We start from the raw sequence: 27,796 nt of genomic DNA, 5'->3' as shown, positions 1-27,796 counted from the left end.
TTTCTGGTTTCATGTTCAAGTGTTACTAAAAGCCCTCAGAATTACAGATCAGGTGTGTGTCTGAATGCATCTCTGAGCGTCGAGAAGTAGCGGCGTTCCGTGCTGCGTGTGACCGGAGGGGGGGCAGCCCCGGGCTGGCGGCAGCTCACTGTTGCAGTGTACCCCGGTCACAGAACCGGGAGCTCGGTTTTGCACCTCTCTCCCCCCCGGTAGCCGATGTTTGTGCGAGCAGACAGAGGGCTGCTGGGGCCAGGCTCTCTCTACGTGCTCACAGCGTCCGGCCGCGGCACACGGCAGGGCGCACACGGGCGCGCGGAACTCCCGCACCGAGTCCCGGGGCTATGAGGCACCGCGCGCGCCGCGGCCGCCATCCGGCCCCACCCCCGCCGCGTTCCCCTGGAAACCCCGGGGCTGAGGGCCAATCGCGCGCGCGGGCAGGGCCCCGCCCCTCCCGCCTCTCGCGAGATCTTTGCGGGGCGGAGCTTGCGCGCGGACTGCAGGTCCCAGCACCCCGCGGGGCGGCTCTGCCGCAGCCAATGGGGCGGGGAGGAGCAGGGGAGGGGAGGGCGCGGAGAGCGAGGGGGCGGTGCCGACCGGGCCCAATCCGCCGCGGGTAGCTACGGTGGCGGAAGAGGAGCTCGGTTCTCAGCGGCGGCCGCCGCCGGGGGCCCTTGGCACAGGTAACGCCGCAGGCAGCACTCGCAGCACCGCCTCGCTCCGGCGGCCGAGGGTGGCTCTGGGGAAGTGCTGCGAACGACGAGCGGGGGCCGCCGTATCAGTGCGCGGCGACGGGAAGGAGCCCGCGCTCGCCGACAGTGCCGCGGACCGGTGCGAGCTGCTGAGGCGGCCGCGGAGAGGAGAGAGGGGCGGGACTCTGCGCGGCTGTGGGACCGCGACGGCGTGACCGGGAGGTGGCGGGCGGGCAGAGACGGGAGCAGGGCAGGGGAGGAGAGAAGACAGGACAGGCGAGGAGACAGGGCCCGGGGAGAGCAGGGCAGTGCCAGGCACTTTGACCCGCGCTCGGTGCCTGGAAGGGCGGCTCCGGGCATCGCCGCGCTCCCGGGAGCATCCGGGCCCTGCGGCCCCTCACGGTGGCACAGCAGGGCGGGCCCGGGCGGCACGGCCGGCCCCTATTGGGCAGCGCTGCCCTCCTCTCCATTGGTTCGACGCTTCGTGACGTCATTAGTACGGCTGCTTCTCACTGGCTGGGGAGGCCTACGCTGGATTGGCCGTTCTGTCAGGGGCGAGCCTGATTGGCGTAGCTTTGCCCGTGCCGCTATCGCCGCGCCCAATGAGCGGGGCGGTAGCGAGGGCGGTGCCTGCCGGGAGAGTCGTCGCCCCCGCGGGGCGGGTGTCGGGGTGAGGGGGTTGCCCGTGTCGTGACGTTCCGTGACGCCACGCAGCGTAACGTTTGGCGGTGCCCGCAGGCGGAGATGAGCTCACAGCAGTTCCCGCGCTCCGGCGCGCCGCCCGCCGGCTTGGGAGCAGCCCCGCCGCCCGGTCCCACCAGCGGCTCCACCGGACTCCTCGCACCTCCCGCCACAGGTAAGGGTCCGAGGACTGGGGTGGGAGTGGTGCCGCTGTCCGCGGCTTCGGGGATGGCGCAGGAACCGGGCGCTGGGTGGGAGGAGCGGGGCGGCCTCGGTCGTTGCTGGGCAGGAAGGGATGAAGATCCGTCCCGTTGCGGACTGACCAGCCGTTCCCGTGCCCGCCCCCCTGCGTCGTCACCTCGGAGGTGGCGAGGGAGAGAGGGGAAGAGCGAGTCCCCTCGCTGGACATGGGCGCCTTGGCTGCTGTCCCTGCCGAGGCGTCCGCAGGGTGCTGGAGGTGACCGTGTCTGCAGGGGGGTCTGTTCCTGTGTTCCAGCTGGTGGGACATCCCCATCCACTCCCACGTACTGGGACCTGTTCCTGCCCGTGGCAGGGGCTTAGAACTAGGTGGTCTTTAAGGTCCATTCTAGCCAATACTGGTCTGTTTCTTCTGTTATTCTCTTTAGTACTGCCTATATGATGTGGGACTTTCTGGCAGTTACTTGGATAATTATGTGTTTTCACTTGAATGAAAAATTCATCTTTGATGAAGAAGGTGTTTTTAGATGGACTTCTCAGAGCTGAGCCCAGGCTGCCTGGCATTTCAAGGCCCATTGGTTCTGAGGAGAAGGAGTGGCAGAGTCCCTAAAGCTTTTGTCACTGCAATAAGTTTAATTGTATAGGTGAATTTCTTCTATTTAGGCATTGCATCTCAGATCTGGTGGATTAACTCTTTCTACCTTTTTCCTCAGAGTTCACTTTTTCTTTTTTTTCACTAGTGAGCGATGAATCGAGTCGTGACTCAGAAGTTGCTCCTAGAGAGCACATTGGCTCTGGTGGCTCCATACAACCTCGAGAGGAAAAGCAGGAACCAGTGGTGGTTCGGCCATACCCACAGGTTCAGATGTTGACCCAGCACCACCCAGTCCAGTCTGGTGCTCCAGTGACAGTGACAGCTCCACCAGCACATTTGACTCCAGCTGTCCCACTTTCCTTTTCAGATGGACTTATGAAGGTAATAAGGAGGGTCACAATTCATTGAAGAAAAATGCAATCTGTAGTACAAGTTAAGAGGGTTGAGCAAAACCAAATGACACCAAAAATGTCCCTGCTTTTGTTTCTTGAGCTTTCCCTGCATGCTTTTGCTGACCATCCAGTGATACAGTGAGGACTCAAAAGTAGCATCATTTTTAAGAGGGGTGTTTTTTGCTTATCTTGGAAGAGGAGAGTGATGATGATCAGTTTCTGAAATCTTCCATTTCCTCTACGGGATTGGGTGAGGATCTCAGATTAACTGTTAGTGTGCAGTGTCTGCAGGGAAATGTCACAGCCCTAACATGTTCCATTTACAACTGTATGTCAGAAGCTCTGTAGGTCCAGTACAAAAGTGCTTTGTCCCCTGTTAAAATGGAATAACTCTAAATGACCAGTATACTTCCTCTCCAAGTACTTAACCATGCTTATCCTTGCACAAAGCTGACTTTCTCTCCAGGGTTTGACACCTGCCAGAATTATTTCTGCTTCAACACTGAAATTTGGAGTTGCTTACATTTGTCTTTGTATTTCTTGTAGCCTCCCTTGAAGCCCACCATGCCGAGCCGGCCCATTGCTCCTGCACCACCCTCTACTCTGTCAGCACCCACGAAGGTTCCTGGGCAAGTTACTGTGACCATGGAAAGCAGCATACCACAGGCTCCAACAATTCCTGTGGCAACAATCAGTGGGCAACAGGTCTGTTGGGTTTTCTTCTGTTCCAGCTCACTCTGTGGTCAGATTAGTACTAACACTGGTACAGCAGAGGTGGGCTCCACCAGCAGGAGACAACAGGCTTCCCTGGGCTATTGGATCAGTTCTACTTTAAGCATTAAACCTCACCCTCAGTTACCACTGCTCTTTAGAGAGCTGCAGCTCTGTTGTCATCATGAGACTGAGGCTGGCTGGCTGTGAGAACAGAGCCATATCCAAAAGCTGCTGGGCATCTGGGTCTTGCTGACCAGTGCCCCAGTGTCACTTGGAGGGTTTCTAGTTGAGGTGAAGTGTGGGGATTCATCACTGCAGTGTTCTTGAGCTCCCTGGGGCTCATCAGAAGGGGCTGGTTAGCAGTTCATGGCTTTGCAGTGTATTCATGTTAAACCACTAATAACAAAATTTGAGAGGGGGGAGGGAGGTGTTTTAGAAATATTTTCCTCTTTAAATTTGAATCCAGAGCCTGTCCTTATGATCTGAAACTAGTTTTCCAGAATGCTAAGCCTCCAAAGTTTTAGGTGGTAAACACACTTTAGGTGGATTTGAGTTGATTGACTAAGAGTGTGCAGCAGTTTCAGTGGGTTTTCATCTTTAATATTCCTGGCAAGTCCAGAATGATAAGAAAATGAAATTAATTTGTTGCAGTCTTTGCCAGGTTCCCACCATTCTCTCGATTTTTCTGGAGAGGTGGGATGAATCTTTGCCTCAGAAGTCACTCAGAGCAGAGGGGCTGCCTCTGGTTGATGTGCAGATAACTACTGCCTGACTGTTGTCCATGTGCCAGCCAGAAAATAGATCAGTGAAACAGATAAATGTTTGCATGTTCCACAGAGGATATCAGGAGGCTTTATAACTTGATCCAGCAAACACATCTGTCTCCTCCCCATTCAACTGTAATACATGAAACCTTCATACACCAAGTATTGATACAGAATATCTTTACTTTGGGACTTAGACTTGGTAATAATGTGGCCATTAATTCTGTCAGCATTGCTTATTTTGGGGTTTGTTACTTCTTTAACATCAGGGGCATCCTAGTAACTTGCATCACATCATGGCTACCAACGTGCAGATGTCAATCATCAGAAGCAGTGCTCCTGGGCCCCCGCTACACATTGGAGCTTCTCACCTGCCCAGAGGTAAAAATCACCTCTAAAAATTCTCCTCAATTCTGCTAATGCAGCTGCTGGGGCTGCTGGCATAAATAGGTGACTGCTGGCCTGTTAAGCATTATGGTGTCTTCAGCCATTGTGCACAGAACTGTGTGAAAGTGTTTAAAATGCTGGCAGCACATCTCTTATTCTAATTATGTGTTTTAAAACAGGAATGCTTTTGAGAAAAAAATATACACTGGTATAGATTGACTTGACTTGCAAAATGTCATGTCTGCTCTTGGTAGCCAGCATCATTCACCTGTGACAGTGGCACCTGAGCAGTGTTGAGGCATATTCTTGTATCCATTTTAAAAGGAGCACTTCTGCATTTTTGTGCTTGATAACATGCTGCATTGTGTGCAGTAGAACTAGGTTGTTAATGCTGGTGCTAGCAACAGGTGCTCATCTCACAGGATTTTGGTTGCTGCAGCTTAGGAAATGGGAGAATGGCCCTTTAAAAGAAGCCCTGTGCTCAGGTTGGATTTCCAGTTCAACTTTAAACTGATCTAAATTCAAAGTAGCATTTATAGTTTTATTTCTTTTCATATTTGATGTTATTTTGGCATTCAAGAAAAATAAATTGATGTGAGTAAAGACCTAATCTTTTACTACAGTAGGTGGAAGGACTGTGTAGCTAAAGTAAAATGTAGTTTTCTGCACTTGATTCTCGTGGGACAGCAGCTGCAAATTTTATATTGTCACAGTGCTTGATTGGATTTTTTCTTCCTGCTTTTATGCTCTCAGGTAGAATATTGCCTTCCGAGGTAATAATTTCAATTATGGACATCTGCAGAAGCTATGCAGTCTACTCCATCAAATGATTTTGAGGCTATTTGCCTTTGACAGCTGTTTCTTTTGATGTGGAGACAGTCAACAGCAGACACATAAACCAAAGTCCTGTGCTGTTGTAGCTTTAAAAGTTGGCTGGAAATTATTTCTGTTTGGTTTTCTTCTGCTGCACATGTATCTTGGAAACTTCATCAGGTGCAGGAAGATTACTGTTGATATCAAGTGACTTATTTACTCATTATCCCAGCAATCAAGCTGTTTTACAGCTTGAGTCTTAGTAATTTCTTTGGAATAGAAAAAGATCAGATTTGCAACACAAGGTTGTTACATGGGAGTGAGAAGTATCAGTAAAGCCAATTAATTTAAAGTAATACCTCCCTTTCCCCACATACTTCAGGCAACCTCATGTATAGTTGTTGCAAGCCTTGCTTTTAAACCAGTGTCAGCTGAGCTGCCAGTTTGAATGAAATACATTCAAACTGAGTACACTCCAGGTAACATCCAAGTTTGTCTCTGCAGTCGTCGTAGAGCCCCGTGAGTGCAGGGTATTTAATACACTTGGTTTGTTTCCCAGGTGCAGCAGCTGCTGCAGTGATGTCCAGTTCCAAAGTCACCACAGTCCTGAGACCTGCTTCTCAGCTGCCCAACGCAGCCACTGCCCAGCCCGCCGTGCAGCACATCATCCACCAGCCCATCCAGGCAGGTACCAGCCAGGCAGCTCCTGGAAGCACTGGCCACCACCCACTGTCTGGCCCCTCCTCCTGGCACTTCCCAGGAGCTGTGTATTCACTGGGCTGAGGCTGCTGCCATCTCCCTTCGAGTTCTGTTTCTTGGGTAACAGTTTCTAGCTGACAGTGGTGAAGTAATTGCATGAGGTTTTATTTCCTTTGTAGATTTGGTGCCAGAAATTGGGGTTTTAAATGTCTCCAAAGTGTTCAAAAACTGGGGAGAGGGCTCTGTTTAGATATACTCAAGTTTTAAGGTCTGAAAGACTTGGTGTGATATGCTCGTGTTGATTTATTCTTAAATACATACAGATGGAGAATTAAATCTCATTTTAATATGCTTCTGTATATATATATAGACACATATAGGGAGAAGATTGTAGGTATCATCTCCCTACAACAGTACTAGTGGTCAGTGTTAGATAAAAGGGTTAAACATCTTTGTGCTTTTGGTTAGCTCCCCTTTGACTTCCTGTATATTTGGATTGGAGTGGCTTCTCATACTGAAGGGAGCTGACCCTTGTTTTTTATTTTCTGAAGACTTCTGAGGGGTCCAATCTTGTTAACTTTGTTGATTACCAATTGCTGTGATGTGCATGCTTTGAAAACCAGGACAGGTCTGATGAGGAACTTGCAGATCAATTCAGAAAGACTGAAAATGTCTTAGAATGCCAAAACTTAGTGCTGAGATGTAGGAAAACCAGTTTCAACTAACTAATTCCTATTTACTCTCTAAGCAGCAGCATTTGTTTTCTGAATGTGTCCCTCTGACTCATTTTTATAGTCTCGTCCTCCTGTGACAACTTCAAGCACTATTCCTCCAGCTGTGGTGGCTACTGTCTCAGCCACAAGAGCTCAGTCCCCTGTTATAACTACAACAGCAGCACATGCTACGGAGTCAACTCTCAGGTGAAGACACTTTGAAATCCAGAGTACTGTGACTTTACAGAGGCTGCAGGGAGGGAACACATACGTGTGAAACATCCAGAGCTGGTTATCCTCTACATGTGGGATAATATAATAAAAAAATAGTAATGCTTGCACACTGCAAATGCTTTCAGTTTTGTGAATAATTTGCAGTACATGTGAACTGTTGCTCTGTGTTCTGAGAAACAAAGAGCTTAATGACTCAGTTGTGATCATCTGCTTCTGGAAAGCAGAGTGCCTCTCATAGGAGCTTGTGGCTAATTCAGCCCCTCTCTTTTAGGAAGACAGAGTAAAAAAAAAATTACACATGAATGTTGAAGAGCATCCTTGTTGACAGTGTCTTTTATCAACTGATCCATGTTCTTGCCAAGTCTGCCCTCCCCCTGGGGTGGTTACAGAGGGTGAGAACAGCTGTGTATTTAAAGCAGCATAAGAAGCTTGACCATGTGTTTGATAGCAGTGCTGCTTTCAAAGAGAAGGAGACCAGGGCCTGATACGTGTACCAGCACCTTATTTTTCATATTGAGTATCCAGGTGATTGCCTTCATCTTTCATAATTATTCTAATTCCTCTCCAGTCGGCCCACCCTGTCCATCCAGCAGCACCCACCCTCTGCAGCCATCAGCATTCAGCGGCCTGCACAGCCCAGGGACACAGCTACTCGAATCACGCTACCTTCCCACCCAGCCATAGGAACACAGAAGTCACAGCTCCACACCATGGCTCAGGTAAACTGTGAGAGAGGGGAAAAAAACCCTGTAGACCCCCCCCCTTTTGTGTCCATCTTGAGCACTAGGATTGAATTTGTGGAAAAGAGTAAAGAACATGAATTTAGAACTTAATAAAGTCAAAGCAGCATGATTCCATATGGAGTAAATATTTTAAATGCACAAGTCTTCTAAATGGAAGGTTTTCTTTTCCTAGAAAACCATTTTCAGTACTGGTACTCCAGTGGCAGCAGCAACAGTGGCACCTATTTTGGCTACGAATACGATCGCTTCAGCAACCACAGCTGGTGAGTATTGACAGTGCTGTTCTGGGAGGTGTGTTCTGTTGGGGTTTTTTCTTGTTTTTTCTCTTTGATGGTGGGACCTGGTTACTTTTCAGTAATTACTTTTTTGTAGTAAAGGCTGCATTTGGAAGTGCATGAGCAGACTTCAGGAGAGAAATTGCTTGTTTCTTCAGGGAGCTTGTTTGAGTTGGGTGTTTTGTCCTCTTTATTTGGCTACATTGGTGTGATAAGGCTCTGTAGGACCATCTTGTATGTTTGTTTTCTTTTTCTTTAGGTTCTGTCTCTCACACCCAAGCGCCTACAAGCACCATTGTCACCATGACAATGCCTTCCCATTCTTCCCATGCTACAGCTGTCACAACCTCAAACATCCCAGTTGGTGAGTAATTTCAGTTTAAGAAGAGACTGTAAGCATCAGTTTTTGGTTTATGCTAGCAGTGTTTGTGCATCAAAATAAAATTAGCAAATTAAGAAGGAGAAGATAATCACTCTGAGCTAGGAGAAACTAGGTAATGGGCCTACTGTGGCATAATGTTTTTTAATACCATGATGAAACATGTTCTAGAAGGAGTAAGTAATAAAATAGTACATAACTGGATTTTTTACATGAACCTGAGCCTTTTGGCATTTCAGAACCCACATTCATTATACTAGAGTTGTAACTGCTTGATGGTAGAGTATGGCTTTCATAGTTCATTTTGCAATTTGCTTCCTGTGCTTCCTGATGTGTAAGGTGCCCCTGTCAAGTTTGTTTAGTATGTTCATTTGGAGGTAAAACACTAGAAATTAGCCTGAGATGTTTCCTGTATAACAGCATATGTTTCCTTTTCTTAATTTCGCTTTTCCTGCTGAAAAGAGAGGAAATTGTTCTTTTTAAATCTTGTAATATCTTTCCTTGACATAAGTTTCCAAGAAGTGGAGTTGTATCTTGATATGCCAGTGTTTCCTGTAAGGCTTTTGTAGGTGTTTTCTTGGCCTCTATATATATATATCTGCCTTGATCTGATTTTCCCTTGGCTTCTGTAAAGTTCTTGACAGTTGAAAGGATTGGACTGATTCTAAGAAAAAAAAATAAAATCACTTGAGCATTGGAGTAACATAATCTGTTAGCAAGTATAACTTCTGTATGCCTTTATAATGTCCTTCCATTCTGGTTCAAATGGATGGAAAATACCTTATTTCCCTTGTTTTTTCTTCCCAATGAGGATACCTATCATCAGTGTAGATAGGAAATCATCTGGGAACAGGGTAGCTTTTTATTTGGGGGGTGGGGACAGCAGCAGTGGGGTTTTTGCCAAGAGAATGACTCTTGCCTTTCAGTATCTGTCAACTTTTCCTTTTACTGCTAACATAGGACGTGTCTCTCTCTGTGCAGCTAAAGTGGTTCCTCAGCAGATCACACACACCTCTCCCCGGATCCAGTCTGATTACACAGCAGAGAGGAGTAATCTCATTCCCCTCTCCAGTCACCGGGCATCCCCAAACCCTGTAGCAATGGAAACCAGGAATGACAACAGGTGAGGAAACCACAGCTCTGTGAACAAGAGTGTGGGGGAAAAGGTTTTGAGTGCCTCACTGCTTCTCCAAGTTCTAATAATGTGTTTTAAAAACCCGGGCTGGGGGCAGTTTGGTAGTTTTGAATTTATCAGCAGAGTTGAGATACTTAATACCTTATGACAGTTTAGATGACAACACTTGGGGAATGGCCCAAGAGCAGGGGTGAAGCTGAACTGTTGAAACGCTGTGTGTGACGTGTGCTCTCTCTGGTGCCTGTAGGCAGTCGGTGCCTGTCCAGTTCCAGTACTTCTTACCAACGTACCCACCCTCTGCCTACCCTCTGACAGCTCACACCTACACCCCCATCACCAGCTCCGTGTCCACCATCCGCCAGTACCCAGGTAGGACCAGCTTGGAGCAGGCTGACTTCCACCTGTCTTCAGTTGTTAGCTTACGGATAAGCGAGGGTGGTGGGAGGAGGAGCAGAGGCTTTTTGTGCTTGGTTCTGGCAATTTGTCACAAAAAGTCTAACTTGGTTGAGGGGAAGACTTGTGGGCAAAGGGTGCTGAACTACTTCAGAGGTACTAAAGACAGATAATGCATTTTCTCAGGAGTTTCACATTTGATATCTAAGGGTTTGTATTTCTTAAGGAAGTTGATTTTTTGTTTTTTTTTTTAATTACAGAAGTCAAAACTATTCAGGTCCTCCAAACTAAGCCAGCTCTTTTGTGTTATCTTTGTTCTCTGGTATTCTGAGAAGCCCATTATAAGCTCTTTCCATATGACTGTACAGTTTGAGAGAGAAACCTGAACCAAAATGGAAAAAATAAGCTGCACTATTAACTTTTGCATTAGTGTTATAGTTAAAAGAATAGAGCAATTAATGTGCTTGAGCAGGTGCAGTGATTTGCAGTCAAAAAGTCATGTATAATGTGAGCCCATGTAATAACCAAAACTTCCATCATTCTGTGACAAAAGTTGGAGTGTTCTTAGGTAAAACTTGAGTGTTTTAGGACTGTCTATATATGTGGTAATATATCCACAGTAATATGTCCACAGTCCAAGCCTTGGGAATACCAATGATTTGGATTTTCATAGATTTTTGTACATCTGTCTGCTGGCATCATGTTACCCTCACAGAGTGTAGGGGGAATTTGGAAGGACTTGAAGGTGGCAAAGCCCATTTGATGAATGGGAAAGTGTGCACAGGGAACTGGAGTTACTGGTGTCTGTTCTTTCTGTTGGTGAAAAGGTGCAAGTCCTGACTGTCCTGTCAGGAGTTGAGGTGGTTTTGTAATGACTTAATGCCTCACAAAAGGGACAGGTGAGCTGCTTCTGTGCCTACTTGCACTTTGGCTGAAGGCTTTAAAGGAGAATGTGCAGGTGAGTGGTGGACCTTGGTATTGGCAGCCGTAGCTGAGGGGTGGTGACAAAACCCCTGATGGAACATGGTTGTAGACTGTCAGGAGTTCAGTTGTGTAGCGTACTGGGGTGTTGGTAGGCTCATGCTCGCTTCTGGAAAAGCAGATGTTGGTTCTTCAGCAGGTGCTCATTGGCAGAGCCATTTGTCTTCTTTAATTGACGTGAAGTCATAGGTATTAATTACGGTTGTAACTGGTGACAGGTCAGAGTAGATGATTCTCTAGGTATCAGGAGGGATGTGCACCAGAGCACAGCCAGGTGAGAGCTTAAATAATAGTGCTGAGGAGACTTTAAAGGTCACCAAGGTAAGGAGCATTAACACAGAATTTTGATGAAGAATGTTGGCTCTGGCTTTCCAGATGCTGGTTGTGTTTATCTAGTCTCCCAAAAGGATTGTGTTGCCTAGAAAGAATGTTTTGCATAAGGTGTTCTACAAGGAGAACTAATATGCTGTACTTTACAGAAGCCATTTTAAGGCCCTGGTGCTGTTTTTTTAGGGGTTTAACAGTTGTTGTCAGAGTGTCTTGTCAGCACAAGAACTTGATCAAAAACCCAGTGACAATGAGAAAAACAGCTTGTTCTGTGATGAGAGGGCTCTCTCCATTGTGAGCCAGCAAGTCCCTTACTGGCAAGTTCACCCTCGTTCTGCGTGTGGTTGCAGAAATAGCAGCACTGCTCTGTAAAGACTGGAGATCTGGAGCTGCAGGTAGTCTAACAGTGTTGCCATAATCTGCAACGGGAGGAGTGTCCTCTGCCATACTGTATATCTGGAAAGATAGAATCATAGTTGCTCAGTGCCGTAAATTTAAATAAACGACCGTCTTGGAACAGGTGGTTCACTAAGAACAGCTTTGCCAGAAAAGAGTCCGTGTTCATTTTAACTGTGGGATCCAGCCCATCACTGCAAGTGCCATTTCAAGTTGGGTAAGATTTACCCAACTTCACAACAGTTTGGTCACTTGTGCTAAGGAAAGATCTCTTTATGACTATGTGGCTGGGGAGAGGCATAAGGAAGCAAGCCCTGGTTTAAGGTACTTGAGTACCTTACCTGGTTTAAGGACTTGAGTCTCTGCTTGCTTTCCCTCAAAGATTTGGTGTTTAATTGCTGTATGATCAGCTCTGTGGAAAGAATGTCTTGTCAAAAGGAATAGCTTAAGCTTCTGATTTCTTTAAATTGTTTTTACACAGGGAAAATGCAGTGTTGATACTTTGCAAGCATTGTAAAAGATGCTGAATGAAAAGAATACACAGCTTTCTGAGACTGGAAGTTGAGTGCAGAAATACAGTTTGAGTCTAATCAAAAGTGGACTTAGAATTGGTCTTTTCTCTCTTATTTTGAAATAGAAAAGTGAATGGAAATAAAGAGTAATGATTCATTCTTCTGGCAGGGAGCCAGAAGTGGTTCCTCCATTCTCAAATTTACTGTTACAATAATCAGGCTGGCAAATTAATTGTTCAATGCAAAACAGTGTTAGAGAGCAAATATGAAGAGTGGGAGGGGCAGGGAGGTGCTGGGGCATGACAAGGTGTCTGTGTTGTGCCCCCAGTCTCAGCCCAGGCGCCCAACTCGGCCATCACGGCGCAGACAGGTGTTGGCGTGGCCTCCACTGTCCACCTCAACCCTATGCAGCTGATGACAGTGGATGCCTCCCATGCCCGCCACATCCAGGGCATCCAGCCAGCACCAATCAGCGCCCAGGGCATCCAGCCAGCACCAATCAGCGCTCAGGGCATCCAGCCAGCACCAATCGGGACACAGGGACTCCACCCCGCGGCGCCAATGGGGACACAGGGACTGCAGCCGGCACCAATCGGCACTCAGCAGCCACAGGCTGACACCAAAACCTCGGGTAAGAGCCACTGGCCGGGCCTGGAGCAGCTGAGCTCCTGTCCTGCACATCTGGCTCATTTCTTCCTTGTACCCCAGCAAGTGACCTCAGGGCTCCAGCATTATTTTCCCACCATATTCTCCCACTGAATTTTTTTTACCTATTTCCTAATCTGTTCTGGAGCATGCCAAGGGGAGCACGTGGGTTGCCTTGCATGGATGGGGTCACTGCAGTGGGAGAGACTGCTAGTGCTGGAGGATAAAGAGCTCCCTGCAGTAAGGCCTTGTGGGGAAAGGAATTTGCTAGTAAGTTATGTTCTCTAAACTGTTCCAGCTACACATTAGATCACAACAGCAATGAAAATACGGGCAGGTACCTGATGGTAATCTGATCTTGGGCTCTAGAAACCATCTTCCATTATAGATGATTGGTCTGATTGAACAGCTGTGGAAGAAACAGGATGTGGCAACAAAGACAATGAGCTGTTGCAAAGCTGGCAGACATAGTGTGTGGTGACTTCCTGACTGTCTAAATGCTCTGTATCACTGGGTTGGCCAAGCAGGCCTTGGCAAAAGGTCAGAACATGAACACAGCTGATGGCGCTCATTTATGCATGGCATGTATTGCTGTGCAGGCTCTGCCAGGAGTGTTATTCTGTTGACCCAGTTGTGGTGGTGATCTCTCTAGTGATGTCTGCATTTTCCATTTCTTCTGGAAAAGATTATTTCCCTAGCAGCAGTTGTTAGGCAGGAGGTACTTTCCATCAGATTGCTTGTAGCGAAGGTGTTGCTTACAGAATAGTTGGAAAGCACTGTGATTGGAGAGGGTAGTGAGGGGAGCATGGTGCTCTGCAAACACTTGCTTTGTCATCAGATTTCCTTAAGTAACTGCTGTTTTTTTCTCTCTGTATCTTGTTCTCTCTGCCATGTCAATGTCCGGCCTTCCCAGCAGTAGTCTTGGCAGATGGAGCCACCATTGTAGCCAATCCTATTAGCAATACATTCAACACGGGTTCTGCAGCAACTACAGTTGTGCAAACCCACAGCCAGAGTGCCAGTGCCAGCACCCCAGCCCAGGGCTCCTCCCCGCGCCCCAGCATCCTCCGCAAGAAACCAACCACTGATGGGTGAGTAGAACTGAAGAGGAGGTGTGAGTGGCATTTCTCTGTTGTCCAGGCTAAATGGAATAATTGCCATAGGATAAGAAAAGTTCTAGCAGGTTGTTCAGTCAGCACTGGAGATGAGTAACCTGCTGATCTCTTACTGTCAGTTACAAAATGAGGACAGTTTTCCTCCTAGCTTTTCAAGGGGATCTTTTGAGGGAAAGTGGATTTGAGGCTTTCTTGCTTAGTGTAATAAAAAGCAAAGAGTTCATAATCTGCTAAAATTAGAATTGTGCGCTTTATATTCAGTGCTTTTCTTGGAATACGATGTGGATGAGTAGAACGGATAGAATTAGTACCCTGCTGTGAAATCTGATTAGGAACAATTGAGGGAGTAACTTAAACTCTTAAAATATTTTATGCTATTTAATTTTAAATGCCTGAATAAAGAGGCAAGACACAGCTTTATAATTAACAACACATTTTCTCCTGACTAATGACTGTAAACATTCCTATGAAACTGAAATTGCATATTTTTCTACTTGAGTGGAAACCTTTTTTTAAGGCAGAGAAGCCATAGGCTGTAAAACTGAAACACAAATTAAAGGAGGAGAGGTAGATCACTGAAGAATGCTTCCGTTTGAGAGGCTGATTATTTTGCACACCAGCTTGACTTCCAGCCCCAAATCTCTGAAATACTTTTCTGTATTCAGCCCTGTGCTGCCTGACATCCACACTCAGGGCCTGGAATCTTGGAATCAGACTTTGACATGGTCTGGTCCAGCCAAACACAGCAGATGCCTGCCTGGACACTGTTGAGTAACAGATGATTTGCTCTATCTTGAAGTAGCAGCAAAGGACTGTAGCATTGTGGCCAGACCTCCCTCTGTCCACTGTTGGAGCCTGGTGGCTGTAGTTAAGATGCTTTGACTGGCAGGATGAAAGTAAAGCTGGTATTCATGGAGAACTCCCAAATGGGGGTGAGACTGGACCAGAGCAAATCTTTTATCTTTAAAGACAGTAAAAAATCCCAACTAATTGGGAATGTAAAACGAGGCTGTGTAGTGCATCAGTTGTAGTGAGTACAGCTGAGGCTGCAGTCCTTGTTTGGCAAGAGGGGTTTGATTTCCTTTGCTCTGGGTGGTATTTGGAGGTGGGATTCTGAGATCCATCTTTCCTTTACAGGCTGGCTGTCCGGAAAAGCTTAATTCCACCTCAGCCACCTGAAGTAGCCAGTACGCGTGTGGAGAGTACGATGCGAAGCACGTCTGGATCACCAAGGCCTGCTGGGTAAGGCTTCAGAAAGCAGCAGACTATCATAATTTATTAATTGTATTTGTTGGACTTCTTTTCTTTGACTGCTGAAAGATTTTTCCTTTCCTTTGGGAAACTTTGATCTATTTTGGGTTTGTCAGCATGACAACTCTGAACAGAGATGACTCCTTGTGCTGTTGTAAAGCTGAGGCAATTGCCCTCTAAAAGATGCGCCTCAAAATTTTCTACTATAGTACTTGGAAAGTAATGCTGAAAAAAGGTAAATGGAGCTTCTGCCTTGCTTCAGTTGAGTTCCATGGCTTTACAGTTCATTGTTTCATAACTTAGCCAGACCAGGAGCTCTTGTAAAGAGAGGATGGGGCAGTACAGCTTTGGGTAAAAGTTCTCTGCAGTGTGACACTCTCTTGGTCCTTTTACAAGTATTTTGGAACTATCTGGAATTAATAATGAGATTTGCTTGTTCCAGTGAGTGTAAGAAAAGAGCATCTATAATAAGTAAAAAGGATTGGAAAGCAAGTGGAGGAGGAAACAACTGAGGAGACACCTGTTGTTAAACACCTCACTGAGCCAAGTGCTACTTGTGGGTGCAGGACAAAATGAAAAGCCTGGGCCCCACTAGGCTCACTCAAATTGTGCAAGGTGGTCGTGTCTGAGATGCTGTCAACTTTATTTTCTCTTTCTTTTTTTATGTTACAGTTCCAAACCAAAACCTGAAATTCATGTGTCCATGGCCACACCGGTGACTATGTCGATGGAAGCAGTGTCTAACCAAGGTGGTGAGCAGCCCACCGTTGCAGTCCCCCCCACCTCCCAGCAGCCTCCCTCTGCCATTCCAACCATCATTGCAGCAGCCAGTCCCACTTCACAGCCTGCAGCAGCTCTCTCCACCATTCCAGGAGCTGTCCCAGCCGCTCCGCCAACTTCTACCACAATTGTGGCCGCACCTGCCCCTCCATCCACCATGAGTGGGGCCCTGTCAGCAGTGCTGGGTCCTACAGTGCCAGAGATAAAAATCAAAGAGGAAGTGGAGCCTATGGACATAATGCGACCAGTATCTGGTAGGTGGTAATCATCAGGTTTACTTTTGTTGTTGAAATAGTGTAGAAATTAGGAGGATTTCAACACTTTCATCCTGAAAATGAAATTGCATCCCTTTCATGGTAGCACAGAAGACCAGTCAAAGGGTTCCCATATGCCTTATTACTTACCAACATCTTCTTTGCTTTCTCCCTTATCCTTTATGAAGTCACTTGCTCTTGTGACTTTGTTCATGTTCACATGATCCAACTCCAAAGAGTCTGTGTGAATTCCTTGCTTAAAACACTCAAGCTCAGCAGTAGTACCAACATACTATGAATCACTAAAGTTAATTCCAGTTTTCTCACAAATCCAACTGCTCAGATTCAAGGACCTTTCTTCTGTGTAAAGAATTAGTGATCAGAGGAGGACTCCATGTGGCCTTCCTATGATTCATGGATATTTTTCTCTAGAACATTCTAAAATACTCATTATATTGCCTTACTCATCCAGCTTGCCTATAGTTGCTGTCTGCTGGTCTGATCAGTAAAGTCCAGATCTGTGTGGCTCCTGGGTCAGGCACTACACTGTGGCAGAATAATACATACACCTCTTTCCTTCACGGTTATGTGGTGTCAGAGTTCTGCTCTGTTGTTGCCGTCATCACTTTCCTTAAAGCTGTATGTAGTTCTGTGGTAGAAGAAGCTGCTTGCTAGGGATGTCTCTGGAGCATGGGCAGGTAGCCATAATGCCTTCAGCATTCTTTTGCCTTACCAGCAGCTGAGGAAATGCCAGTTTGTCAAGAGATCCCATCCAGGTCTCAGTTCTGTTGCAGCCTTAGTCATGGCTGGTTGAGCTTTTCCCTCTGAAAGCCAAGGGCTTTCCTTCAGCTCCCTGCTGCTGTGCTGCCCACTTCCAGAGGGTGTTGGCTGGGGCAGTGACCTGGTGTGGTGCTGTAAACCTGCCAGGACAAGCAGGCTCTTCCAGGGAGCACTGCAGTTCAACAGACTGCATGGGGTGCTCTGCTTGCATTTCAGAGAGAGAAGGGACTTGCTATTGACTGTCGTCTGTGCTGGACAGACAAAGAGATCTTTTTTCACAGTAGCACAAGGCGTATGTTAGGCTGGGTTCCTCTTTGTGGCATTCACCTAACATGAGCTTCAAATATGAAGGAACTGAGGGACAGTTGTCTCTGGTCTAATTTTGTATGTGCTTTTAGATGAAACATTAAAGATCTTAGGGTATAGGCCTGTCCTAGCAGCTGCTGCTGGCTTAACATATGTCTTCTGCAAACATGGAGCTGAAATGCATGTGCAGTGGAGTCCATGGTCCTCACACTGCACTGAAACAGCGATTGCTCTTGGAGGCAGTGTTCAGACAACGCTAGTGTGTCACTTTATACCCATGCTTTGGGTTTTTTGCCTCTGTCCTTCCTCTCAGCAGTCCCTCCACTGACTACAAGTACTGTGTCCCCATCGTTGGCATTGCTGGCCAACAACCTTTCAATGCCTCCAAGTGATTTGCCACCTGGTGCCTCCCCGAGGAAGAAACCCCGTAAGCAGCAGCACGTCATCTCCACAGAGGAAGGGGACATGATGGAGACAAATAGCACCGATGATGAGAAATCCACTGCCAAAAGTTTGCTGGTGAAGGCAGAGAAGCGCAAGTCTCCCCCAAAGGAGTATATAGGTAATGTCATCTCTTGTACCTTTTGTCCTGTTCAGAGGTCTGCCTTTCTGCTTCCTCTGTTCCTTGGAAAAGGTGCTCTGTCATTCTCCTGCTTTGAAAATAGAAATAATACAGAATCCAAGTATTTGGTTTCTCAGTACTTTCTATGCTTTTGGGAGAAATGACCTTTCTTGACACACAGAGCATCACTTTGTGTGAGGTGGTGATAACTGGTCTTCTCTTGGAGTTCTGGTGTTGTGCTGATCTCTGTTTATCTTCTTGATGATGATGGCAACGGGCTTCTTCCTGGCTCCTTTTCTAGATGAAGAAGGTGTGAGATACGTCCCCGTGCGTCCACGGCCGCCCATCACGTTGCTCCGTCACTACCGCAATCCCTGGAAAGCTGCCTACCACCACTTCCAGAGATACAGCGATGTCCGGGTGAAAGGTCTGTCTGCCTCCTGGAGTTACACGGTTTCCTTGACCTGGGATGAACTGCTCCAGGTGTCTGAGGAGCCCCCTTGGCTAGCTGGTGCTGAGAGGCCATCCCACAAAAAGGTTGATCAACACTGAGTGCAGTGTTGAAAATGAGGGTTGGTCAAGTAGCTGATGACTTCCATTAGCTGGATGTTGCCTCAATCTCTTTCAGACTCAAGCTGAAGGAAGAGAAAAGGGACACTACAGAGAATCAGCTATTACCTAGTAAAAGAATAAATCTTAGTGTTATTGAGAGATGTCTTTACATGCAGCAATAGCAAATTACTGAGACAGTAATCCTACAGAAGTGAATGGGCACTTCACACACAGCCAAACCAGCTGTGGCCATATGCTGTGGTTTGGTTTTCTGATTTCCTTACTATCTAACAAACTGGACAGTTGAATCACAAACATTCTAGATTTAGTGTAACAAGGCTTTTCAGCTCACAAGAGGGCTTTTAAATAATGGGCTTTTTTCTAATATGAAAAAAATAGAGATCAGATACTGGGTTTCTTAGGAACTTTAGTTAATATCTTAAAATTTTTTAGTAAGTTGGGTATTTGCAGCTGTCTAAATACAGCAAGGAAGGAGTAGATACTTACTTCAGTGGTAAGGGACGGACCTGTAACTTTCATGCAGGGTGTTGAAGCGTTGCTACAATTTTAAATGGAGGGGAAAAGAACAGTATATAATTTTTCTGAAAATACAGATAACCAATCAGTAAGTGAGAGCAGTGGTCAGACATGTGACAGATGGGTAGCCCTTTTCCTATGTAATGGAAAACATTCTTCAGTGTCGTTTATTAGGATGTATGGAGAGACAGAGCTGGTTACGGTTTTGTTTGAGAAGAGAGGCCTGGCAGACTCCCAGAATGTGAATAACCTGTCTTTGTGTTTCCTGGTGACAGAAGAGAAGAAGGCCATGCTGCAGGAGATTGCCAACCAGAAGGGTGTATCCTGTCGTGCTCAAGGGTGGAAGGTCCATCTCTGTGCAGCGCAGCTACTGCAGCTGGTAGGTTGATGGGGCTTGGCAGCTTCCTGCGGCGCGGGGGAACACGGAGTCGTGTAACACAGGAGGATGCTTTTACAAACTGAGTACATGGTCATCTGACACTGGGATCTCATAAAGGACCTGGCATGTCGTGCCCAAAGGGAGTGGGACGTACTTTCCCCTTTTTCAGGAATGTGGCATAAGTGGCTTGGAAACGTGAGAGTGTTGGTTTTGATCCAGACATAAGAGCTGATGTATTTTGTACAGATTATCAAAATTGGCAACTCCCTCCTGCTGATGCACAGGTCTGAAGAAGCGTCTGTTTGGGATGGTGTGGCTGATCTGAGGAGGCAGCACTGATCCTCATTCCTGGATGCTTCTGTTTCAGGTTGGGGGTGAGGTAGGTGCTCTGCATTCTAGCACCAAACTCCCCAAAACCTCTGCATTCCTGGAATAGTATTATGAAACATAAAGGAAGCAGTTCCAGCTAGGATCCACGTTTGTTCAGAAGTGGAGCAGTCCTGTAAATAGGATGATAGTAACTATGATAGTGCCACACTCCACACTAGAAGCTTCATCTTCTGAATTCTTGACACGAGTATCTGTTTTGCTGATTGCATATGTTCCCATCATCCAAATCCACAGTCACTGTTGCAGTGAGGATTTGGAGAGCCCTTCCTAGCAAGTGGGTAAATCCTGTGCGGTGCATCCACCCGTAGGTGAGGCATCCAAAGTTGCTGCAAGAGGGTCCAGCCTTATATAATTAAAAAAACCCAGCAAATCAGAATGACTTGCATATTTTGCTATGCAGAACTATCTGGTTTATCCCCCCTCTGACCAACCAGGACCAAGACTTGGCCAGAGTCCAGGGCCTGGGTGGTAGGTAGGGTTTCCTAAAATATTGTCTCCAGACATCAAGTCAGCACAAACAATATTTTGGGTGGTTAGTTGCTGGCATCAGCATTCTGATACAAACATTAGCTGCTGGCATCAGCATGATTATTGTTATAACCCAGCACAATACCCACTGATACAAGGTTATTAGTAAAAAAGACAGGATTCATCCATAGATCAGCTCTGGCTTGGGCCTTAGCACTACAATCGGTCCTTTGACCTACAGGTGAATCATGTCTGTGAAACCATTTCTGGGGTTAATTTGGGCCTAAAAGCCACATATAGAAACATTTAGACTTTGTTCATCACTTGATGATGTCTCATCCAATGGTTGCAGTCCTCAGTCCAAAATCCTGTTCCTTCACATACATCTCTTTGTGTGCTGATCCACCATCCAGGTGGCACCAGCTGGGCTATGCAAGGCCAAACCTCAAATCCACTTGTATTTCCACAGATCCAGCAGTTGCCGAGATTGAATATTCCTGCTGCAGTTTCTCCTATAGACAAAAAGCTGTTTTCCCGATTAGCAATTGGTTGGATAAGAGATATGATACATATTTATAATAATAGTCTCATCATCCTTAGTTCTTCTGTTCCTTCACAATGATCCTGTCCTTCATATCAAGTGATATGGATAATACCCCTTCCCAAACGGACCATTAGAGCACACAGGTAGATGCAGTTGTGTAGGACCCATAAGACAAAAAGTCTTCACCATCCAGTTACTTTTGCAAATAATATTCTGTTGCAGGGACATCTTCTCTTTGTTGTTGCCCAGATTTCATAACCAGAATGGTATTGTCTTTCCCCATGGCTATTACTTCAGCTGGTTCAGGGGGGCCATCCGGCCTTTGGAACCAGACTTTAGCTTCATTATTCAGTTCTTTTGATCCAAACCCCTTATTTCCATGGACTGTAGCGGCTGGGGGTGGATCCCCTTTTAATGCAGCTGCTTGTAAAACTAGTAGTATCAACAATTGTGTTACTTTGTCACGGGGTTGGATCATCAAATCCTGCTCACTATTACTCAACAGGATTACTTTAATTTCACTTTGATAATCTGCATAAATTACTCTTTCCATGACATGAACACTTTTCAGGGCTAGGCTCAAGCAAGCTGATATTAGTCCAAAATGTCTGTTAGGAATTTGAATTCCTAACCAGTATCTATAACTCTTATCTGTTTTGGATTTACCTTTGTCAATTTTAACACACAAAGATCTAGCCCTGCAGCCTCTGGAGTGGCCCAATAAGGGGCCATGGCACCTGGGACAACTTTCCAGTGTGTTAAAGTCTCCCTTACTGTCAGAGGTGTTATTTGAAGACTGGGTATAGTCACACACATTAAGTGGGTTTAGCATGCTAATAATTGTTTCTCAAAAGGAGAATAATTTCTTCCTGCCTCTGACAGCTTTCTTCCTCAAAAGCCTAAAAATATTTTTCTTTCCTTGCCTCTGTCACAGGCTCCAGTTAGTGTGTGTCATTTACTGACATTTTGCTCCAGTTCTCCTTTTGGAGGCCATAAATTTAAAGCCTTTTGAATGTCTTCTTTCACTAACTCAAAAGCAGCTTGTTGTTCATTTCCCCATTCAAATTCATATTTTTTTCTTGTTACTTTATACAGAGGTGGCAAAATTTGTCCTGGATAGGGAATATGTTGTCTCCAGAATCCAAATAGCCCAGTAAATCTTTGGGCTTGCTTTTTATTTTACAGTACAGCAAAATGAAAAAATTTTCTGTCGGGCTTTAGGTAGTATTTCCCAATAGCCATAATACCACTTAATTCCCAGAAAATCAGGCAGAAAAGGACCTGGGAGTCTGGATCGACAAGAAGCTGAACATGAGCCAGCAGTGTGCCCAGGTGGCCAAGAAAGCCAATGGCATCCTGGCCTGTATCCGGAACAGCATTGCCAGCAGGTCCAGGGAAGTGATTCTGCCCCTGTACTCAGCCCTCGTGAGGCCACACCTTGAGTACTGTGTCCAGTTCTGGGCCCCCCAGTTCAGGAAGGATATCGAGGTCCTGGAGCAGGTCCAAAGGAGGGCAACCAGGCTGGTGAAGGGACTCGAGCATAGACCCTATGAGGAGAGGCTGAGAGAACTGGGGTTGTTCAGCCTAAAGAAGAGGCGGCTCAGGGGAGACCTCATCGCTCTCTACAACTACCTGAAAGGAGGTTGTAGCCAGGTGGGGGTTGGGCTCTTTTACCAAACGACTTTCAACAAGACAAGAGGGCATGGACTTAAGTTGTGCCAGGGGAAGTTTAGGTTAGATATTAGAAAGAATTTCTTTACGGAAAGAGTGATCTGTCATTGGAATGGGCTGCCCACTGAAGTGGTGGATTCTCCGTCCCTGGAGATATTTAAAAAAAGACTGGATGTGGCACTCAGTGCCATGGTCTAGCAACCGCAACGGTGGTTCAAGGGTTGGACTCGATGATCTCTGAGGTCCCTTCCAACCCAGCCAATTCTATGATTCTATGATCTTCACCATCTGAGATGGTCCTTGAATTTTTGCAAGGTTGATTTCCCAACCTTTCTGCTTCATCTGATCTATTATGATTTCAAGAAGTTGTTGCACTTCTCTTCATCATTTCCATGCATCAAAATATCATCTATAAAGTGACTTACTTGTATGTGAGGAGGCAATTGTATTTCATCTAAGTGTTCAGCTACAACTCTGTGGCAAATGTTAGGGCTGTGCAATCACCCTGAGGTAACCTGGTGAACATTTACTGCTGTCCCTGCCAGGTGAAAGCAAATTGGTCCCAATGCTCTTCCGCAGTTGGGATAGTAAAAAATGCATTAGCCAAATCTATTACAGCGTACCAAGTTCCTGGATGTTTCTGAACCTTTTCTATTAAAATGACAGTGTCTGGCACAGCTGCTGTGAGCAGTGGTGTTTGCTTATTTATTTCCCTAAAATCCACCCTAGTTCTCCAGGACCCATCACTCTTCTTAACGGGCCATACCAGATTGTTCCAACACATAGTAGTCTGCTGTAAACCTCATGCATCTAATAAATCTTTGTCTGAGATCTCTTCATGTCCTCCTGGAATTCTGTATTGTTTCATTGTGAGTAATTTGGTTGCAGCTGAGATCCTTACAGGAGGCATTTTTACTTTACCAACCATAACAGGTTGGTAAAGACTGATACAGGGTTTGACCCCAAACTGATACTATCAGAAAGATGTAAAGTCAGTCCTTTCAAAATGTCTATGCCACTTCTATATTCAGGAATTTGAACAACCATTACTGAATACAGTCACTTTGGGAGGTTCCCCATTTCATTTCTATTTGTGTTTGCACTGCTTCAGTTTGTTTTCATCCTAACCCAGTAATAATTACAATTAGGGTTGTCCCTTACACTCTTTTGAGTTTCCAGATATTAAGGAGGCTTCTGCGTCAGTGTCAATCAGGGCATTTACAGTTTGTGGGGACCAGTTGTTCCAGAAAATTTTAAGCTCTGTGTGGGGCTGCTGGTCCTTTAATTCTCTGTATGCAGTCTTGCTGGGCAGATGCATCCCAATTGTTCTCTGGAGGATATTTGGTGTTACATCCCTGAGCAGCCATGGCTAACAGATTAACATCCCATGGGTTGCTGTGAAATGCATCTTGCACAAAGGGATCTGAACTGAGTGTCAAAAATGTTTTGGATTCTCCTGCATCTAAGAGTATCCCTGTAGCCCCCTGATCATACAAGTGCACCATCCAAGAGAGCAGGGATGCCCCTGTTCTCTGTTTAAGTCTCTCAGTGATACCATGTACTTCATGCTGAGTAAAATCCTCTATTACATCCTACCTCACAAGTTGCCCATTGTGAGTCTTGCTCCATCCTACACCCCAACACAGGTTTTACCTCTAAGTTCCTCTGTGGAACTGGCCTGATCAGAATCCATTGAGTCCCAGATGTCACCATCCCATTTCTCTGGATCCCCCTGCACTCCTGCCTTCACAATCACTGCATTCACTTTCTTATGATTCATTTTCCCTCTCCTTTTCTTATTCTGTGCTACTCGCACTGCAGCTTTCTCTGCCACTGTCCAATAAGTATCCAGTGTACCAGTAAGCAACTTATTCTAACATTGCAACATCACTATTTGATTCTGCAAATCACAGATCTGTCATGCCATCTGGGAATGCTCTAGCAACAGTCTCTCTTTCCTCTCATGTTGTTTCGACTGTATGCAGTCAATAAAATCCATCCTCATTTGCCTAAAGTTGTAGATACCTTTTTCATACAATTTAAAATGTCCAATGGTTTGGCTCCCTTCAGCTTTCTCTCCTATTTCTCATATGGTTCTCCAGCCTTAGCCCACTCCTGGGCCAGCAAACTACAGGGAGGGTCTTCCCACCTGGGAACATTGGGTAGAACTGACTCATTGCCTTTAACTTTAAATAGTGGTGTTTTTATCGTATCCCACTTCTGACACCAATTTATGTTTTACTGATTGAGGATGGTAATGAAACCTGAACACCAGAGTGAAAAGAGTTGATGTGTTTTACTGGCTATAGCTAAATAATAGAACCAAATAAGAAAAATACAGACCAAAGTACCTAAGGCAGGCAGATAGAAAATGTACAGGGTAATGCATCAAGTCATTACTACATAAAAGAAAGGACAGTGATTAAGAGAGACCCATCACCACTTGCATATGTTCCCATCATCCAAATCCACAGTCACTGTTGCAGTGAGGATTTGGAGAGCCCTTGCTAGCAAGTGGGAAAATCCTATGCAGTGCATCCACCCGTAGGTGAGGCATCCAAAGTTGCTGCAAGAGGGTCCAGCCTTATATAATTAAAAAAACCAGCAAATCAGAATGACTTGCATATTTTGCTACGCAGAACTATCTGGTTTATCCCCCCTCTGACCAACCAGGACCAAGACTTGGCCAGAGTCCAGGGCCTGGGTGGTAGGGTTTCCTAAAATATTGTCTCCAGACATCAAGTCAGCACAAACAATATTTTGGGTGGTTAGTTGCTGGCATCAGCATTCTGATACAAACATTAGCTGCTGGCATCAGCATGACTATTGTTATAACCCAGCACAATACTCACTGATACAAGGTTATTAGTAAAAAAGACAGGATTCATCCATAGATCAGCTCTGGCTTGGGCCTGTTTTCCAAGCCTTAGCACTACAGCAGTGGAGAGGAAAACAGATTTATCACCTTCCCTGTGTAGGGGAATGGATTCTCATCTTCTCTGTGTAGCTTTCTTAATGTGGGCGAATGCTCTCTGGCCCAGTGGTGAACCCGCTCATGAAGTGCTTATGTCTTCTAGACCAACCTGGAGCATGATGTGTACGAGAGACTCACAGCCCTGCAGGAGGGACTCATCCCTAAAAAAAAGGCAGCGACTGATGATGATTTGCACCGAATCAATGAGCTGATACAGGTGGGTTCCTGGGGCCTCTCAACCCGCCCAAGGTGCTTTACCCTTAATTGCAGAATATTCTACTGCCACTAGTAAGAGCTGACAGTGGCTGTAAACACCCCCACATTGGCACTTTCCCTGTTCCCATTGTCCCCAGTGTTGGGGTGTGTTAGGAAGAGGCACAGTGGTTGCTTAGACTGGATGGTGGCTGTTGGTGATGACTGTTTCCTTGCAGGGGAACATGCAGAGGTGTAAACTGGTGATGGATCAAATCAATGAGGCTCGAGACTCCATGCTGAAGGTCCTGGATCACAAGGACCGTGTTTTGAAGCTTCTAAACAAGAATGGAACTGTCAAGAAAGTATCCAAATTAAAGCGAAAGGAGAAGGTGTAAATCCAGAATGATGACTGGAAGGGGAGAATGTGAACAGAATGGAGTTGAAACTTCTTGTAGTTTGGGTTTATTTCTAAGCAGAGCATCTGAATAAAAAAGGATGAGCTTAGGGAACTGTTAACAGCACCATGGGCATGTGAAGCCCAGTGACATGAAGGGGTTGTCACTGATCTCTCATAATGAACAAAGATTTCTCTCAGGCTCATCCGTTTTAAAGTCTTTCCAGTCCCATTTGTTTAACCCTCCCAATGTGTCAGTGCCTACTAATTGGAACTAATGATGCAATGTGTGGCAGACAGTGCTCTCATTCTGTTCTGCAGCTTAGGGATAAGGTGTGTAGACACCTGTAAGGCAGGAGGTTCTGCAGGACCACCAGGAGGCTGATGTACAGGTATCAACCTTGAGAGCAGCTGTGCTTCAAAGCACCAAAAATGACACCACTTTCAGTTACCCCTTTTGGTTCTTGTTCTGACCCTCCAGCATCTGCAGTAGCCTTCTTAAACCAGTGCCACTGCACCAGATCTGCCATGTTCAGAATCTCTAATGGCTCAGAAGTCCTAGCTGTCAAGGTATAAAAAGGAGAAAAAAAAAAGGGAGGGGGAAATAATTTCAGTGATGTTGTAGTGTCTGTGTGTGTGTCTATGTTGGTGCTCTGGGATCCTTGTTCTCAAGTACCTCCTGCAACAGAGGACTTCCTGTAGCTGGTGTAACGTTAATTGTTAATTACCACATACATCCTGAATACATTAATAAAGGACTTGGAGGTTTTTGTATGTGAGCAGTTTGTACACCTTTGTATTAGTGAAAACTCTTCAACCTGAAAACTGACCAAAAAAACCAACCTTGAAAGAAGCCTTTTGGGGAGCAGTAAGAGGATGCTGGGAAGCAGCAGTCAGCCTCTCGGGCTGCGAAGGGAAGGGTGAATTGATTCAGGATTGTGCCCCGTCCCTCTGTGTATTTAACCTTAACTTTTCAGAAGATTGCCAGAGTGTTTTATTTTTAGTCTCTGCAGCAGGAGAGTTCAGTTTCATGAAATAATTCTGTTTCAAGCATAACTTTTTTCCCTTGTGGAGTTACAGGGCTGGTATCTTTATTCAGAGAAGAGTTATCTTCTGGGAAGTTAGGTTAGATAAAATGGGTATTTAGTTAAAAAATCAGAATTAATCAGAGAAGGAAGTAGAAGTTCGTGTTCACACTGTTGTGTTTTTAACACGTGCAAATTCAACCAGAGTTTTGTCTGAATGGCAGTTTGCATATTAGCTTGATTTTACTTTTTAAAATAAAACCGTTAAGATACAATTCTAGTATAACGACAGGATAACTTTGGCAGTGGGAAAGTTACGATAAGTATTAGGTCATTTCCTCGGCTAGAAAACCAAACTACCCGGTTTTCCCAGCCCGGCAGGAGCACGGGCCTGTGCACACCTGAGCGCTGAGCTGCGGCAGCCTGGCAAGGCGCCACCTGAAGTGAGACCAGACCTGGGAGGGCGGGGATCAGACACGCTTTGGCAGCAGCTCTTGCTCCGGCGCGGTTGCGGCACTGGAAGGCCCGTGACACCTCAGAGTACCAGGACCTGCTCGGCCGCCGGGGCTCTTCCTACCGCTGTCTATAGAGAAACCCTGAGGCGACGCCCGGCCCGGCCCGTCCCGGGGAGCCGTACCAGCCCCTTCCTCGGCACGCAGCTCCGGGCAGACCCCTCACAGGGCCGCTCCCACAGCTCGGCCGGGCCGGAGCGGGCCCTGAGGCGAGGCGGGCGGCACCAGGCGCAGACCGCGGGGGGGGTGAGGAGTTGTCCGGCGGGCGACACCTCCCCCCCCTCCGCCACGGGTTGGATGCTTCCGACCGCGCGCCCCACCCCCGTCATGGCGCCCGCTGGCCAATGGGAGCGCGCCATCCCCGACACGTGAGGGTGTCCGTCCCCGGGGTGGGCGGGGCCGATGGTGCGCGGGGCTTCCCCGCCCCCGACACTGTTTGTTC

General features: G+C 46.4%; 1 protein-coding gene across 6 annotated transcripts; it reads left to right on the top strand.

Annotated features, from left to right (window-relative positions):
* The first annotated feature begins 565 nt into the window (after positions 1–565).
* SAP130 (Sin3A associated protein 130) lies at positions 566–26,596 on the top strand. 6 transcript variants are annotated; one of them, XM_030455926.1, is made up of 21 exons: positions 566–680; positions 1,428–1,545; positions 2,309–2,544; positions 3,102–3,260; positions 4,303–4,414; positions 5,793–5,917; positions 6,728–6,852; positions 7,448–7,598; positions 7,795–7,885; positions 8,157–8,261; positions 9,258–9,399; positions 9,659–9,780; positions 12,349–12,651; positions 13,582–13,756; positions 14,918–15,022; positions 15,704–16,065; positions 17,465–17,713; positions 18,015–18,140; positions 19,078–19,181; positions 25,332–25,445; positions 25,660–26,596. In XM_030455926.1, exons 2-21 carry the CDS (start codon positions 1,434–1,436, stop codon positions 25,816–25,818), a joined length of 3,177 nt encoding a protein of 1,058 aa, XP_030311786.1. In that variant the 5' UTR covers positions 566–680; positions 1,428–1,433; the 3' UTR covers positions 25,819–26,596. The 6 variants fall into 6 exon arrangements, with proteins under 6 accessions (XP_030311786.1, XP_030311787.1, XP_030311784.1 ...); XM_030455927.1 differs by having other exon boundaries at positions 605–680; positions 13,579–13,756; positions 17,468–17,713; XM_030455924.1 differs by having other exon boundaries at positions 606–680; positions 13,579–13,756.
* The last annotated feature ends 1,200 nt before the right edge of the window (positions 26,597–27,796 follow it).

Source organism: Calypte anna, chromosome 9 (assembly GCF_003957555.1).
Source record: "Calypte anna isolate BGI_N300 chromosome 9, bCalAnn1_v1.p, whole genome shotgun sequence".
Classification (NCBI taxonomy): Eukaryota; Metazoa; Chordata; class Aves; order Apodiformes; family Trochilidae; genus Calypte; species Calypte anna.
Note: the sequence above shows the minus strand (reverse complement) of the source record. Positions and strands in the feature narration are given on the sequence as shown.

Bases quoted from the DNA above. Each gene is read 5' to 3' on its own strand.
- SAP130 (XM_030455924.1), top strand. From the start codon at position 1,434: ATGAGCTCACAGCAGTTCCCGCGCTCCGGCGCGCCGCCCGCCGGCTTG. The intron at 9,781-12,348 runs GTAGGACCAGCT...TTGTGCCCCCAG, and splicing joins CACCATCCGCCAGTACCCAG to TCTCAGCCCAGGCGCCCAAC. The intron at 17,714-18,014 runs GTAATGTCATCT...CTCCTTTTCTAG, and splicing joins TCCCCCAAAGGAGTATATAG to ATGAAGAAGGTGTGAGATAC.